Here is a 17,803-nt window from a genome sequence, read left to right as displayed (position 1 = left end):
AGATTATGCAATATGATTTCAAATTTAATTGAAAAAAAGATGAGGCATAAACAAAAAAAGGCCAAAAGATCAATGTATCAAATAAAACACCAGTGGTATTTGCCTTGGGTGATGGCATCATTGAGATTCTTCTTTTACTTCTCTATTGTACACAATTTAACCAATGAATATGATTAAAAGAAATTTTAAAATTGGAAAAATAAATATTTTTAAAAGCCCTTTTTTTTAACCTCTTTACAGATATCTAAAATACCACCAGGAAAGCCCCTTGAAGCCCAAATACAAAATGACTGGCTAAGACCAAGTTGAACAAGGGCGACAGATAACCCTATCTGCCCCTACTAGAAGCCTGGCACTGAGCGACAAGCCAAGGAGGCCACACTGGCGGAGCGACAAGACCGTGAGGAGAGACCACTTCTGATGCAGGCACGCAAGGATGACTAAAAACTGCAGGGGAATCTGGGTGACCTGATACCAGCCCCTATGCTCCTGTTCACTGGTATGCCCCGAAGCTCAGAGAGCTATGGATTTGATAAAAAGAGACCTGGAGGTTTAGTTTCCCACAAGCTCAAGATGAGCCCAAAGTATAAAATCGCTGCTAGACTGATGCACGTGGTCTTGGTGTCTTTAGGAGCTGAAGCGGTGGCAGTGGTAGTAATGCTAGTCGTGGCGGTGGTGGTGATAGCAGCGGTGGGGGTGGCAGTAGTGGTGGTGGTTACGGTGGTTGTATTGGTAAGAGCAGTGGTGGCAGTGGTCGTCGTGGTAGTGAAGGCAGTAGTTGAGACAGGGGTACTAGAAGTGGTGGCAGCAGAGATGGTGATGGCACTGGTGGTAGCAGCAGAAGACCCCATCAGAGGTCTAAGGCAGGAAGCCACCGGAGTTAGAGCAGGAGCTTTGGAGTCAACCTTCCCAAGGTTCAAGATCTGCTTTTGCTGCTTTTTAGCTTTCAGCGTTTGATAAAATGCATAACTTCTCAGGGCTTCCTTTTGTAAAATTGGGATTAACAAGTCAATTGAGTCAGGAAAGAAGAGAAAAACTCGTATAATATTTGCACAGAATCTTCAATTCACCTATTTAGTAATGTCAATGTTACATGTAAGATATAAACAATCTGTTGGGGGTGAAGGATAAACACATGACTCTACTACAGAACCTAGTAAAAATTGTTACAGTTCAGATCTACTTTGGACAAGGAAGTGACTGAGTGTGACTCAGGGGATCCCAGATGTCTTAAAGAAGAGGATCAGATTTAAGATGAGTTCTGCTGTATGGGCAAGGCGCTAATGGCTAGGTATCAGGGTGAAGACACATCTCTGACAGACAAAGTATATAATATATTCTGGGAAGAGCAAGAAGACCACATTTGGGTGATAAGAGAAAGTAGAAAGGGAAAAACTGTCTCTTGGAATGAAAGTAAAGACCTGGACAGGGTGGTGTGATCTCCAAGCTAAAAAATCCTTATCACGTTTGCTAACTCCAGGTTGAAGAAGAACAAACTTGAAGGTAAATGTGTGTCATAAAAATCAACATTATATACAATGGAATACTATTCAGCCATTAAAAGAATGAAATAATGCCATTTGCAGCAACATGGATGGACCTGGAGATTGTCATACTAAATGAAGTAAGCCAGAAAGAGAAAGAAAAATGCCATATGATGTCACTTATATGTGGAACCAAAAAAAAAAAAAAAATGACACAAATGAACTTATTTACAAAACAGAAACAGACTCACAGACATAGTTACGGTTACTAGCATGGAAAAGGGGATGGAGGTAGAGGGATAAATTGGGAATTAGGGATTTGCAGATACTAACTACTATATATAAAATAGTTAAACAACAAGGTCCTACTGTATAGCACAGAGAACTACATTCAATACCTTGTAATAGCCTATAATGAAAAAGTATATATATGCACATAACTGAATCACTATGCTGTACACCAGAAATTAACACAACATTGTAAACTGACTATATTTCAATTAAAACAAAACAAAACAAAACAAAACAGGTAGAAGGAACCACTTATCTACCCAAACTGAATTCTTGGATGCTTTTGTTTTTGAACTGGCTTCAAAAATTGACCTTTCCTCACAATATCATCTTCTCTGTACTGATTCTGAGGCTGTAGTACCAGAGATTCAAAATCCTCCAGCCATGGTTTCCCCAAGAAGCTAAGAGATTCTGGAAATGCTAAGGTGATTATGGTTTCAGCCAAGGCCCTGTGTGTGCAAGCACTAAAATCAGAAAGTGTCCTAGCCTGAGGGACATAATACTTCTCTGAAAAGCACACAGCACCTTTGGGCCTCCTGCTGTTCTTTCTCTGAGGGCGCATCTAGGGCATAACTGTGCTCAACGTCCATAAGAATAGCCCCAGGCTGAGGACAGATTTGAGGAGGTGATGTTCTGAGCTGCCTTTCAACTCTGCCCAGCTGTGGTTTCAGGCAAATCACCCAGGCTTCCAGGAAGGGCATGTAGAAATAGCTGTAGGCCATTTAGATAAGTGGTCCTGTTCTGCCTAGTCTTCACAGGGCTTTGAAATAACCACAAACCCTCCTTGAAGCTGGCACCCAGGAGTGAATTTCCTCTGGACATATCACCAGATCACCAACTCTTTTGAAGGCTAAGTCCCTGTGCTCTGTGTCTTCTGTGGGCCTGAGGAAGCTATAGGGCTCAGCACCGGTTACTTAATTGTGGGCAGATTTACCTTTATTCCTTTATTCATGAGTAATTCATACAGCCGCTGCCAGAAATCTCCAGTTCCCACTTAATGGAATGTCTCCAGACATGTTCTCCTTTCCATGGCTAAAAAAATCTCACAGTGCTTTGAAAAAAATCAAGAGTATCACTTACATTTCTTCAGATGCTTCACAGAGATTTTATCCACCTGTTTTAAAACTTTTTAAATCATAATTTTTGTATGTGTTGGAGAGGATCCCAAGAAGCCATCTGCATTGGTCCCTAGCTCAAACCAGTGAAGTATTATTATCTCCACCTTGTAAATGAGGCGACGTCAAAGAGAAGTAACCATTATCTACTTTAAAGTAGATTATTCAGAGAATAAATAATGGCAGAGCCAATGCCATAGTGCTGCTCTCCAGCCTCCTAATGTTGTGTTTCTTTCGATTATGCCCTGCTGTTTTTTCCACTGTTAACAACCAAAGTAGTGCAAACAGAATTTAGCAAAACCAAGAGGCAGTAAACCACCATGTTTAAAGCGAGAACTTGAGCTGTATCTTTCCATTTACTTGGCCAGATGAAATTGGGCACGTCATTTAATCTTTCTGCGCCTCAGTTTCCTCATTTGTAGAAGAGAGATGATCATTCCTCCTCGGGTTGCTGAGAGAATTCAGGAAGTTACTATGTATAAAGATTTTAGTCCAGATCAATCACCATGTAAGTATTTGCTACTACTATTGGTCCCCTACTATTATTGCCATCCCTACTGCCTCCCACTATGGGATTAGGTGGTAGCATTCTTCCAACTTCTCCTACTCATCCTGTTCGCCCTCCTCTCTTACCCCACAATCTATGGATTATGAAGTCCTTTAAATTCTGATTTCTAACTATCTCTTAAATCCATTCTCCCCTCAGCATCCTTTATGACAATCTGTAGTTTCATCCTGAATCTCCTACCTGGACCATTTCAAACACTTCCTTGTCTTTCCTCCTCCAAGCAAACTTCCTTACCCTCAATATGGCATCCTTTGGAAAGGTAAATCCTACCATATCATTCCTTGTTTTAAATCTTCTAGCTAATTCCACATTGTGTCCATCAGGCTGGCATCACAATCATTCTGACCAAGTGTAGCTCCACCATCACAGGTTCTAAATCAGTAGGTCTGGAATGAGTGCCTAGGAATTAATTTTTTATATATTTATTCCCCAACTTGATTCTGGTATGTTTTTTTTCATGGACGAATGTTTGGGAATCATTGAAAAAGATAAAATGTACACTCATTGAACATCTTATAAACTCCTTCACAGTCTGGCCCTCACCTACCCCTCCAGGAAAATTAAATGCTATCTTTCCCCTTGGAATACTCTCTGACTGAGATGCTCCTTCTTCTGTGCTCCCACGGGTTTGGATGCATAACTCCCACAATGACACCCACTTCATCACATTTTCATTATGTTGGCATCCCTGGTTCCCCCAATTGTAGGACCAGCTTCATGAGCAGGTGACTTGTGCAGCCATATAAGGCCCTGCTCTTGGAAGGACGCTCTGCGAGAGCTATCCTGAAGTTCTTAATACTTGTTGAACCAAGGCCATCTCATTTTCAATTTGCACTGGGCTCCTCAAATTATGTACTTGGTCCTGCCCACTCAACTGTGAATGCCTTGAAAACAGAAACTGTTTGCTATTCACTCAAAATCCTCTTTGGTGAGCACAGAGGATTCCTGGCATAGAGTAGGGGTTTGGTAAATATTTGTTGAGTTTATACATGAACGGATGAAAGGGTAGAATAAGGTATCTCTTAGAAAAATATTGTAGTTTAGCTAATTAACTCAGATGAATAAGCTTTGTTTATGCTTCAGGAAGAGAGCAGTCAACTGATAAACTCACAAGATGATTGACAATCCCCCCAAAATAACACAAAAATATCCTAGGTTTCTCTTTAAATGACTCAAATGGTTTCTCCCTTTGAGTCCTGCTGCCTGCCTGTTCTTCCGAGAATGCAAAATTTCAGGTTAAGGGAGCTTGTAATTGTGCCATTAAATATGTCCTGAGTATGCCAAGGACTGTGCTAAATCCTGGGGATGGGGAGGAAAGGGAAGAAGGAGGCCATAGAAGGTGAACCAAGCAGGGTCCCTGTTCTCAAGAAGTAATTAAGACTTACTCTTCATAAGTTTCTATCAGAGATGAGTTGACTTCATGGGAGTTCTGCAGCAATGAATCAAGAATAAAGACACCAGACTTGGCCAGTAGCCCAGCTTCCTGAACAGTTCAACTGGCAAAATGTCTCAGTCCGAACACAATTCCTCCACTATGAGATCTGTGGGTTCACTAGTTAACATTGGCAACCAACTCGGAGGTGCTCGCGGAGCATAATAAATAAGTGGCTATAGCGGTGGGGGGAGGTGCTTTTGCTCCCTGCTGTGGGGGAAGAAAAGGCGGACATCAGCTATCAAAGTGAGCCAGATCATCGAGGAGGACAGATGCCCCAGCTCGTGGTGAAGGCACGGCAGGACTGCCGATGTGGCAAGGACCCCACACCATCTGGCTGCCACATTATGTGCCCGTTGTACTAACTACTTGCTGTTCTCACAAATGACTTGGAATTTCAAAGAGTTCTTCTTGCTTTTCCACATGCACTGGGTTTTAGCTCCCCAGTCTACTAGTTGATATCACATCGGTGATGACATTAAGATATTCGAGTCAGAAAAGATGCTTATGAACATATAGAGATGTGTTCAACTTCAAATCAAGGAAATGCAAAAATAACACAGCTATCATCATAAAGTATCATTTTCACATTCCAGTTGAGCCAAAGTTAAAAAGATTGATGACACTCAGCATTGGCAAGTACGGTGGAGAAATCAAATATTCACAGAAAAGATTGCTAGTCAGAGTATTAACTGGTACAATCACAATCTTATGGATGGCAATTTAGCATTAAGTATCAATAAAAATTTAAAACACACATCCCCTTTATTTTTTATTATTATTTTTTAACGGAGGTACTGAGGATCAAACGCAGGACCTCATGTATGCTAAACATGCGCTCTACCACTGAGCTATATCCATCCCCTTTAATGTAGCAGAGCTATTTCAAGGATTTTATCCTAAAGAAATGATCTGATAAATACGTAAAAATACATGTACAAAGGGGTCCATCACTGCCAAAAAAATTTAGAAATAACAGAAGCGTGCAACATGAAAGATTTGCTTAATCTAGCATAGTCCATCCAAACACCATTTAAACGTTATGTGTAGCTATAAATATCAAAAAGGAAAAAATATCCATAATATATTTTAAGTGTAATGAAAAGGCCAGCTTTAAAAAAGAGTGTAAATGGAATGGCTCCATTTTTTACTTTAAAAAAAATACTTATTTGTGGGTATGTGTGTGAATTCTTTTAAGAATAGATTGTGATTGATTTTATTTGATTTTATTTTGTTTCGGAATGGTGTGTAGTGCAAATAAATGGGTGCTATTCAAATACAATACCCTTATTGTATTTGGAAATGTGGTGGGGAGGGCAAAGAGAATAATATGTTCTGTGGTGTGCTGATGTATTTTTAACAACTGGCCTTCAGGTGGGGCAGGTGGAAGTTCTGCGTAGCATCTACTGACTTTTATGGCGTAAATACTCCCAATATTGCTCATTTCAAGCTACTAATGTGACATCACTGAATGCAGAGTTAGGAAGAGATGTACAATAGCATATCATTATGTAGTGTTTCCATGATACGGATACAAGAGATATAGGTAATCACCAGTTTATCAATAATATTAAAATGTAGTAAAGTATTACAAAGTGGTGAATTTTGTGTATGCAGTTTTTATAAATCTAGAAGGAGAGTCACCAATATAATAATATTGATCATGTCTAGGTAGAACGTTCATGAATCATATTTACTTCATTCTTTAAACCTTTATATGTCATTTCAATATTTTTACAATAAACATATTCTACCTTTATAATCAGAAAAATATTCAAGGTGGTTTTTTTTTTTTTCCCCTTTCTTATTTGCTAAAATCTAGGAAAGAAAAAAAAAGGCAGGGAACACAACTTTTAAGACAAGTCTCGCTGGAACACTACACTTCCTCAAAAGGAGGGTGATTTCATTAGAGTGTAACTAAAGATAGTGATACTAAGGTTTGCATCAATTAAATCATATCTTTGTTTGGTCATGGTATAAGCAAGTGAGCACTTGATGTTTCTGAGGCCTTGCAAAGTATAAATATGTAACAGCAGAATTCAAAGGAATTTGAGATTCCAACTCATTCCAACACAAATAAGGAAACTGAGTCCCAAGATTGGTAGGTGTTTTCCAAAGTAAGCACTATGAGGCAGGTTATGAAGTAACTCAGCTCCTCTCTGCTTATAAATGGCCTCTATAGCTTGTGAACAAACATATGTATTCCCTGGGGGTGGGGGTACGGCTCAGTGGTAGACCGTGTGCTTAGCATGCATGAGGTCCTGGGTTCAATTTCCAGTACCTCCATTAAAAACAAAAAGTTAATTACATAGGCAAATAAAAGTATCATTTTTTTAAAGTATAGATTCCTCACTTGTTATTATTTAATGAGAAGAGGTAACCTTATTGGGGGGGAGGGTAATCTGTATTTAACTCATTAATTGCTGAAGCCCTGATTCCTCCTATCATTGTATAGATAATATCAGCTTACACTTCTCCAGAATTTTGCACTTCTTAAAACACTTCCACATAGACTGGCTTAGTTGATCCTCATAAGAGCCCTGTGAGACAGGTAAGGTAAAGACTACTCCCATTTTACAGATACAAAAACTGAGGCTACAGCAAGAGAGTGGCTAGCCCAGAGCTGGTGAGAGCCATGCCTCTGGTCCCATTACGGTGCTGTCTGGGAGTCAGTTTCCTCTGTGGGTCCTTTCTGAGGTATTCATCTGGATGAGCCTTCTCTGAAGGTCACTGTCTCCCCTTTCCTGCCTTGTTCTTTTAACAAGTCCTTTCTTTCATTGGCTCCTGTCTCATTTTTCACTTGAGGATATTACTTTCAGGTCACCTAGCATTGCTCTTCAGTTCCTGTTTTATTAATTCTAGAAGGGAAGACAGTCATAGGCATCATTAGGTCTGGAAATAATCCATTCTTCTTTATTTGACATGAGGACTAGACCCTGTTTTCTCTTGAAATTTGCAGTCATGTCTATCATCAAAGCAATGACCAGTGTATATTAGAAAATGAGAAACTGTATATACTTTGATGTGACACATTTCTAGATAATCTTAATTTTCTAAATAGGATTAATATTGAGGTCAAAGGAAACATACTAACTCAGGAACTAACAAATCATATATAAAAATGAATCCTGGGGAATGTAAGATCAGATGCTACTAAGCTTTGTTTTATTCAGGCAGGAAGTTTGTTCTCCTTTGAAGAGTGCAATGTCTTCTGGGAGAACCTAAAAAGCTATGAATGGGCTATGTTCGGGTCTACCAACCTAAACTAACCTATGTGGGGTCTCAGCTCCTGGTTATTGGCTGATGTAACCTTAGACAAGCAAATTCTCAGGGCATCAGTTTCCTCCTCTTTAAAGTGGGAATCCTGGCACTTACCCCACAAAGTGTAGCAAAAACTAAATTAGCTAGTGGCCAAGAAACTATTTCATAAACTAAAAATCACCATAAACTATACTCAACAGTTTGTAATGGCCTGTAATGAAAAAGAGTATGACAAGGACTACATATGTAATTGAATCACTATGCTGTACATGAGAAATTAACACAACATTGTAAAGCAACTATACTCCAAGAAAATAAATAAATAAACATTAAAAAAAATAAGTGGCATACATTGAAGATATGTTGATAATTTTTGAAGTTTACTGCTCTGGGTGAAGGGAATGGAGAAATAAGTTTAAAAGGGACAGTGTCAGTCACAACAGCAGGCAGGTGGCCAGGTTCTCCAGGCAGAGCAGGAGGCAGAGCTCAAGAGTGCATATTAATTGCTGCACCTCCTCTGAGGCCACCAGCCAAATGACTCCTCTCCAGAAAACACAGCGTCCCTCCCCGTGTCAAAGGCCCTCTCCTAGCTGGGATTTCAGCTGCATGCAAAGCTAAGCTGACTCCCTGGTGGCTTGATTGGGTGGTGCTATTATGAAGACGAACTAGTAACAAAATTGCTTCACTCCAGTATATAGGCTAAAGAAGGGACAGTGGTTTCCCTGGTGCTAGGAACTAGCAAGTAGATGATTCTTCATGACAAATTGTGGCAGAGCAGAAATAAGTAGACAGGAAACGGATGTATTTCCATCTGAGGATTTGATAGAGAATTTAAAAAACCATTAGAAGGAAGGAGACCTTGCCTTCTGGTGAAGAATATTCAAGATGAATATCAAATTTTCAACTTAACACAGAGAATTCTCTTAATATAGAGAAAACACTCTGGAGAAATAAGGATGATCGCCAACATGGCTCAGAAGGTCATTTCTGGTGACACCTGTGTAGAGGCTAAAGTCATTTGGTGGTCAAATTGGAAAGAAGTAAGGAGATAGTTAAGAAAGCATGTAAGCTTGGATGCCTTTTATTTCCCTATAATTTTTTCAGCTTTGATAGCGGAGGGATCTACTCTTGAAGGTCAAAAAAATGTTGTTGCTATAGGAACAGGTAAGCAGATTAGACCTGAAAGACCAGTTTAGGAACCAAGAATTTAATAGTCAGGGCTAAAGCAATTAACCAAGAAAACACTTTAAGTAAATATCTTTTGGGTTGGTTATTTATATATTAATTCCAGGAAGATAAAAATGCTGTTGGAGAATGAGAACATCGCATTTTAACATTTTAATTACACCATTACTGGCATAAAAGACTATGCTTACACAATTAGCAGAACGGCCTTATTAAGAGAAAGTACACATTTCTAACTCTCTCTTGATTATATTGTAATTGAGAAATATAGCTTTAATTTCAGCAAGAGCATAGGAATCATCTTTGATTTTCCTGTAGTTTCCCAAATGGGAACACATCTAAAATAAAAGAGTGAACTCCAGAAAGTTGTCTGTAAGCAATCTACACAGGGAATTACAAGTAACATTCTAGAAGTAAACAGAAAATGAGTGTAAGCTGATAATTGTTAATATTTCATATGTTTCCCCTGCCCAACAGTCTTTGTGAACACAGATATGTGAGCAGAGAAGGTCAGGACCCTGGCTGCCCTCCTGCTTCGCTGTAGCTGTTCCTCTTCCTCTAATCAGGGAATACACTGCTCCCAGCATCAGGGATTTGCTGAAATTATTAGAAGTTTTGAACAGAACTTGCTATACTGGTGAGGCTCAAAAACAAATCATAAAGTGGCATTGTACTCTTCTCCCTTTCGATTTTACTTAAAAAGAAAACATTCTTGATAAAATGAATACAGTATTCTCATCCTAGCAAACTTCTGCTGTCAGAGATTATATTTATGGGAAAGAGATGTCTTGAACATTACCTTTGCTCACGGCATACCAGAATCAAATCGCAAAGAAGCATGTGAGTGTGTGTCTGAGTATGTGTGTGTGTGTGTGTGTGAGAGAGAGACAGTGTTGGAGGTGGGGAGTGGGGATGGGGAATAGGGGGGATGTGGCAGGAATCTTACCATCTCATTCTCTTCTCCTTCATTGAGCAAAGCTTGCTGGCCCTTCTCAAACTGGTCCCCCATGGAAAAGTAATTCCACTCCTCCCTGACCTTCCCAAGCAGAAGATGCGTCCAGGACGAACTTGAACTTGCCGAGCCACCACCCTTCGCCAGCTGACTGAAAGAGTTCAAGATTCTCCAGGTTAAACTCCTTCTGGAGTGCACACCTTCCCTCAGCAAATGACAGTACTTAAATACTTAGCAAGCCGAACTCCTCCCACTAGCCACTCTGTTCAGAGTAATTACTGCCGGCTCCTGACTTGCTGAATTCTCCCTGAGCAGCTGTCCCAAAGGAGGCTGCTCCCATGCTGATCTTTTTGTGCCCAACTTACAGGGAAAGAACTCATTGCCTGCACAGTGCCTGCCAGCATAAGACATCTGACTGCAAATCCAGCAAGACAATGCAGAGTTGGCAGGACCTTTCCGAGAAGTGGGGAGCAGGCGCGAGGACTCCCAGTCACCACTTTATTCCCAGGGGCTACAGAATTGGGGTGGGAGGGAAGCTAACAGAGCTGCAGACTTTACTTGATTAATGAAAACCCTAATCCATCGGCGTGTAATAGGATCCTCATTCATTTTGCTTACAAAAGGTAAAAATTATGGCTAATCCTCTTCAAAAGGTATTTGAAATCACATTTTTGTGTGTATGCAAAAAACATTCCACTTAATGTGAATGTGGTATTGAGTTTACTTTGTTAAGAAACTTACAGAAAAAGAACAAAGGTATAATCAAACTTCTGTGTAGTCTCCTCTCACTAAAATGTTAGTGGCTAAACTCTCAAGGAAGTCTAGAAATAAAATAGTCAAGTGACTACACGGAAAGACTCATTCTGAAATTTTTTCACATGTATATTCAATACACATTATTTGAGTGCAGGGACTACATATGTAAATCAATTCATATTTGCTACCCTCAGACTGCTGTAGGGATTTAAATATGCCAACAAATACGATAAAAAGCGGTTAGTTACTATGAGAACTGGAACAGAAGTCTAAGATAACTCTTAAAAGTCCCAGTGTGATGGAGGGGAACACGCATCCATGTGGGCTCTAAAGGGAAAAAAAAAAACCCCAGAATCCAGCCGTTCATCTGTGCCAGCCTCACTGGGTGATCATTTTAGCTGCAAGAGCTGGTTGTTCTCATTTGGTAATCGGAGGAACTGAAGGAAGACTTGGGAAAGCGTGTTATGCAGCACCAACCAAGGGCTGTTGGAGTAATCAAACTAAAGGTTCAGTTTAACAGCAGGCAGTAGAGTGCAGTGATTAAGGACATGTGCTCTGGATTTGGAGGTCCTGGGTTCAAATTTGTCTTTCCTAATTATGTTACCTTGGGATAACAAGTTTCATAAGCTCCAGAAGGTTCCATCTGCTCACGTGTAAAATAAAGATGATGATAATAGAACTTACCTCCTAGAACTGTTGTTATGAGGGGTAAGTCCCTGGGAAACAGGGTCTGTTCTGTAAAGGAGAGTTATTTTCACCTTCACTGTGTCCACTCACTCTCTTTAAACTTTGCATACCTGTTGGTGCTGGTATCACTAACCTCACATGAAAAACTCTAACAAGACCAAGACTGAAGTGTGCGTATGTATAAAAGATTGAGCAAACAGTAAAGTATAAATGAGATAAACATAAAAAAGTAAGCTATTATGGGAGAGGGTATAGCTCAGTGTTAGAGTACATGCTTAGCATGCACGAAGTTCTGGGTTCAATCCCCAGTACCTCTGTTAAAAAAAATTTAAAATAAACCTAATTACTTCCCCCAACAAAACAAAACAAAACAAAACAAAAGGTAAGCTATTATGATATTAATTTACACATATACACATCCATCCATACATGTAGTTCTCTGAATTTCTAAAAATTATGAGCACAATTTAACCAAATAAAACATTTTATCACAATATCAAAATATGAGGAATATGGGATTTCTTTTTAGGGAAATGAAAATGTCCTGGAATTAGATAGTGGTTAGGGGAGAACAACTTGGTGAATATACTAAAACTCGCTGAATTGTTTACCTTTTAAAGGGTAGATCTTATGAATGTGAATTATATCTCAATAAAAACTCATATCAAAAAAATAAGTGAACATTTTAAGAGTTCTAGCAGGCAATCATTTAAATATTTAAGAGGGAAAATAATAAAATAAGATTTTAAATGTTATCTGGAATGATGAGGGTTGAGCAATATTCATATGTGAAGTGGTAAAACTATGCCAGTGCTAGTGGGCAGGTGACAAGGAAGTGTTTCATTCTATTGTCTACAGCTGGCAATCCTTGCACTGTTTCCTTCTGGCTGGGTTCCTGAACACACTTGACAATCCATGCACCACTGTGGGGGTTAAGATGAGTGCGTAACTGACTAAGAGTTTTACAGAAAAACTGCGCACGAACGTACCTCATAAAACAGATCTGGTTATGCCCTAACAATTTTAAAGCCAAATTGGAATAGCAAAATAAGTCCCTAAGAACCTAAAAGACTTTTGTGAAAACCAGGAGGCCCTAGAAAACCATTTCGACAACATAGCCCAGGAAAACTGAGGACTTTGAAGTAACGAGTTTCCTCACATCCCTCAAGACGTTCTCATGGTACAGTGTGCGAGCGCCTCTGCAGCCACGTGACTTGTGCGCCGCGCTCTCCCTGGTTTAGCACCGTTGTTCCGCCAGCATGAGTATCTCCAGAAACAGTACTAGATTCCATGGAAAAGGAAACGGGATGTTTACGAAACACTTCCATCCGTCAGGCGCTATTCTAAGCATTTTATACTCACCATTCACAATACTCACCAGGGTCTCTATAGTCAGTACTGTTATGGTCACGCCCACTGAGCAGACACAGGCACAGAAGTACTTAGTGAAGAGTGGGCATTTGGACAAGGCAATGCCGCTCTCCCAATCTGTAGTCCTAGTTGTTAGGCGAACGGCTTCTGCAGGTTTATTTGGCATATCCAGAGTGCTCTGCGAGGGATGTTGCATGTATATGACCAGGAGAGCCTCTTTGTGGAGGAAACATTTGGGAAGGGCCTTGAAAGCAGACAGCAAAGTCTTCATAGGTGGAGTTGCTGGGCCCTAGACCGAGAGTGGAGCCATAGGAAAGAGCATTTGAGGCAAGAGAGCCGCCAAAAGAAGAAACGCGCAGACTTGTCCAAAGTCCTTCCTCTTTGCTGCAGCCGGGGTGGGTGTGAAGGAAGAAAAAGGGAGCGAGAGATGGCAGACAAGAGAGATCAAGGCCATTATATGGAAGTCTTGAATTTGAAGCTTGAGTCTGGGCTCAGTACAAGTAATGATGTCAGTGAAGGCAAACTGATATCATAAGTATAAATATTTTTCTTGATCAGCCCATGCTTAAATATTGTAGAAATCATTGCCTAAGCAGGTTCTAAAGTAATTCAGTCTTTGTAGACAGTATTATATGTAAATGGACAATTTCTTAAACCCTCTAAGTTAAACCTCGTATTTCCTTTTAGAACATTGTTTGAAAGTTATTATTTATTAAATAAATTTTAATATAAAATAAATTTTAATAGACTTTTTTTTTGGAGCAGTTTTTGGTTCACACCAAAATTGAGCAAAAGGTACAGAGATTTTCCTCTGCAAATACACATCCTTCCCCACGTTAGCATCCCCCATCCGAATGATACATTTGTTATAATCACTGACACATCATTTTTGCTCAAAGTCCATGGTTTACATTAGAGTTCACTTTTGGCGTTACATATCCTATGGGTTTTAACAAATGTATAATGACATGTATCCTCCATTATAGTATCGTGGATATTAGTTTCACTGCCCTAAGAATTCTCTCTGCTTCCTCTGTCCATCCCTAACTCTCCCATGAGCCCTGACAACCACTGATTCTTTTACTATCTCTATAGTTCTGCCTTTTAGAATGTTAAGTAGTTGGAATCACACAATGTGTTGCCTTTTCAGATTGACTTCTTTCACTTGGTAAGTTGCATTTAAGTTTCCTCCATGTCTTTTTCTGGCTTGATAGCGCAGTGCTTTTTAGAGCTCAATAATATTCCATTGCCTGAACGTACCACAGTTTATTTACCCATTCACCTACTGAAGGACATATTGATTGCTTCCAAGTTTTGGCCATTATGAAAAAGATGGCTGTAAACATGCATGTCCTGATTTTGTGCAGACATATGTTTAGGAACCAAGAATTTAATAGTCAAGGCTCAAGCAATTAACCAAGAAAACATTTTAAGTAAATATCTTTTGGTTTTGTTATTTATAATCAACTCATTTGATTATGTCATTAGGGAACTTCAAATTAAAACAACAGTGAGATGGAAGGTAAATAGCTCAGTGGTAGAGTGCATGCTTAGCAGGCATGAGGTCCTGGGTTCAATCCCCAGCATCACCATTAAAAATAAATAAATAAATAAAAACCTAATTACTTCCCCCAATCGAAAGAAAGAAAAAGAAAACAACAATGAGATATCACTATCCACCTATATAAAATTGCCAAAATCTGAAACACTGACAACACCAAATACCAGCAAGGATGTGAAGCAACAGGAACTCTCCCTGCTGATGGGAGTGCAAAAAGGTATAGTCACTTTGGAAGACAGTTCAGGAGTTTCTCATAAAATTAAACATTCAGCAACTGTGCTCCTTGGAATTTACCGAAAAGAGTTAAAAGTGTATTATTTAAATCAGTCTCTCTTGCCCTTACTTTTGCCTGTTTGAAATTCCTATTCCACACTCTGTGTGCCTCACAGGGTGCGGCATGGCACAGCGAGAGAAGCAGGTGTGGATTTGATGTGTTCCGATCTCGAATCTTCACATTTTGTGGACAGAATTCATTCGTTCACTCATTTATTTAGCACTTACTGGATTACCTTCAGTGTCCCATGACCTGTACTAGACAAAGAATGTAGATTAATAAAATACATCCTGGAAGAGCTAAGTCTATTAGGGAAGCGAGACAAACACCAAAATATGAATTCCAAAACAAGTGCCAATTACAGAGGCATGGCAGAGGGAGCTCAAGCAGGGAGTTAGGCCAGGAAGGCTTCATGGAGGTGGGGAGCTCTATGCTGGCCTAGATAAATGGAAATGAATAGAGAAAATATTATTGACAAAGAAGACTGAAAGCAAAGGCCCAGTGGAGGACCTGCACATGAGCCAATTCTGGGGATTCCAAATGATACACATATATTGATAACTTAGAATTGGGAGGAATGCCCAAGGGGAAAAGTTGCTTCAGCCTTTCCCTGATTCTTTCTCCGCACTCATTTCCTCTCAAGTGCTCCATCTTAAATAAGAACGGAAAGGGAAAAAAAAGACAACAAAAAATTAGCTACATCTTTGCTGACCTGGTATCTCGGCTTGCTTTCATTTCTCCCAGAAGCATGTCTGCTGCCCTGAGCGCTTCGCAGCCTCTTTGGGTGTCTGTAATAGACGCTAAATGGAAATAATGGCAGTACCAGTTTCTGCTGGGACCAAGGGGATGCTGATACTTCACTTGCCTAAACCATTTAGATGATGTGAAGATAAGTGGTAGTAATGTTTCATCATGTGTTGATTTCCACCTTTCATCTGAGAACTCCACAGCATCTTACAAACATTATTCCTTGCAACATCTCTATGAAGTATGGAGATGAGTAATATTATTGCCCCTGCTTGGGAGCTGTAGGAACTGAGTCACAAAGGGGTCACAAAGAACTCTTCAAGGTCATGTGTGTTCAGCATGGAGTGGAATCTGAAAGGGCGAGGTGTTTCTGCCTTGTCATCATTGACAGTGCGCTGCCTCAAGCTTCCCCTTATGTCCTTGTTACTCAAATCTGATTATTTGTAAAGGGCTTGAGATCTTTACGTCCAGAACTGTATCTAAGTTCAAAGGTGTCATTATTAATTATCCTAATCTGCACTAAGGCATGAACTGTGGAGTACACTGGAGCAAGCAAAGATGTAATGTCCCAAAGAAGAATTAACTACCTCAAGGTGGTGATGTGAAGTTTAATTGGATTAATTAACATTTGTAAAACATTTAGCAACCCTTAGATGAAAGGGTCTAATATAGCAATACAGGGCCTCCCCATTAATTACAGAAGGAAAGAGCAGGTTAATGCTGGCTCTACTTGTTGGAAGCATTGCTCTCAACTGTCCCTGCTTGGCACTGGATCCTGACCTTCTCTGAGGTGACTTGGGGTGGCGCGTTGGTCCATGTTCAGAAGAGCCCCCCTTGCTTTCTGTTATTTTCAAAAATAAAACATAACAAGCTCCTCTCTGGAGGTAAGGTAGCTTCCCTTCTGTGAAGCGTATCTAAGTTGGCAATTCTTATGACAATCCCAGGTCATTAATGACAGTCTATAAAAACAAAAGCCAAAAGAGAAGAGTCCCCAGGCAGAAACTTCATGCCAGTGTGCTTAATTTTGAGAACTTTTAACCTGACATTTTGAATATCAAAACAGTGCATATTAAGGTGTAACTATTAAGAATCACAGACTGTTACAACTAGACTGGGTCTTAGAAATGACTAAATTACCCTCATTGTTTCTCAGGTGAAGAAAAAGTTTCAGAAACACTGTATAATGATTTCCAAGGTCACCATCTATAAGAGGTGGGACTCGAATAAATGATTCAAGACTTACGTCATGTACTTCACACAGTACCACCTTGTTACCCACTTTTTGTTAAGGAATCAGAATAGGGTTCTTTAAAACAGTTTCTCTAGCATACTTAAAAGAGGATTTCATTTGGAAAGTTCTATTTAGATAGGACGTTTGCAGAACATACTAATTGTGTAAAGCCATGGCCATATCACAGAATTGCAGAGTGTATCCAATTATTGAGGCAGGGTAGAAAGGATGTGGACACACCCAGTGTAGTAAATACCTACACTTGGGGAACTGATGAAATCGCAGATGCTGACAAAGAAGGTTCAATCCAGCAGGCAATTGAAGTTTTGGCAATCTTTGCTTACAGCTAAGGAGGGCAGTTGGCCAAGGGAAGGGAGGTCATAAGACAGAAGTGGAAACATTTCCAATGAACAGCTAAGTCCAGCCATGAGGAACACGGTGCAGGTGATACTTGGAAATCCAAACAGGAAGATGGCTCCGGGAGTCTATCCTCCAATGGCTAGGCCCAGCCAGGGGCTTTGGGCCTAGGGCAGTGTTCCAGGTCCAGGTAGGAGCCTGGCAAGAGAAAGCCCAGTCCTTACTCCTAGGAAGGTTCTGGGGCACAAGTGCAGGCTGCCAGGCAAGAACTGGGAACACTAGTACCCACGGGGGACCTGACACTTGGGAATAAGGCAGAAGGCGAATTAGCAGAATCAGGGCAATGTCCCCGCTCAGACTGGTGGGGAGTGTGAGCACTGGAGAGTGAGGCCTGGCTGGGTTCAGTACCCCCTCTGTGGGGCTGGGATGACCCCACAATGGCTGAGCCTCCTGGCGAGAATCAAGAACAGGTCCCAGCTGGAGATGGAGAGAGAGAGGCAAAGCTGGGACTGGCTGCTGATTTTCCTGTTT

At 40.3% G+C, this 17,803-nt stretch overlaps 1 protein-coding gene across 6 annotated transcripts in view; it reads right to left on the bottom strand.

Annotated features, from left to right (window-relative positions):
• ATP13A4 (ATPase 13A4) overlaps positions 1-10,662 on the bottom strand; it is a 127,500-nt gene extending 116,838 nt beyond the window's left edge. For 3 of the 6 annotated variants that reach the window (XR_012507596.1, XM_074365834.1, XM_045519807.2), the window contains exon 1: positions 10,283-10,657. Coding sequence is in view for 4 of the 6 variants with exons in the window: in XM_074365834.1 (XP_074221935.1) it covers positions 10,283-10,345 (63 nt within the window). In the remaining 2 variants the exon portion in view is untranslated. Of the gene's footprint in view, positions 1-10,282 lie in introns of all 6 variants that reach the window. The other 3 variants (XR_006726485.2, XM_045519805.2, XM_010959266.3) reach the window with 3 other exon arrangements.
• Positions 10,663-17,803: the final 7,141 nt, after the last annotated feature.

Source organism: Camelus bactrianus, chromosome 1, assembly GCF_048773025.1.
Source record: "Camelus bactrianus isolate YW-2024 breed Bactrian camel chromosome 1, ASM4877302v1, whole genome shotgun sequence".
In the NCBI taxonomy this organism is placed as follows: Eukaryota; Metazoa; Chordata; class Mammalia; order Artiodactyla; family Camelidae; genus Camelus; species Camelus bactrianus.
This window is presented reverse-complemented; position numbering and strand designations above follow the sequence as displayed.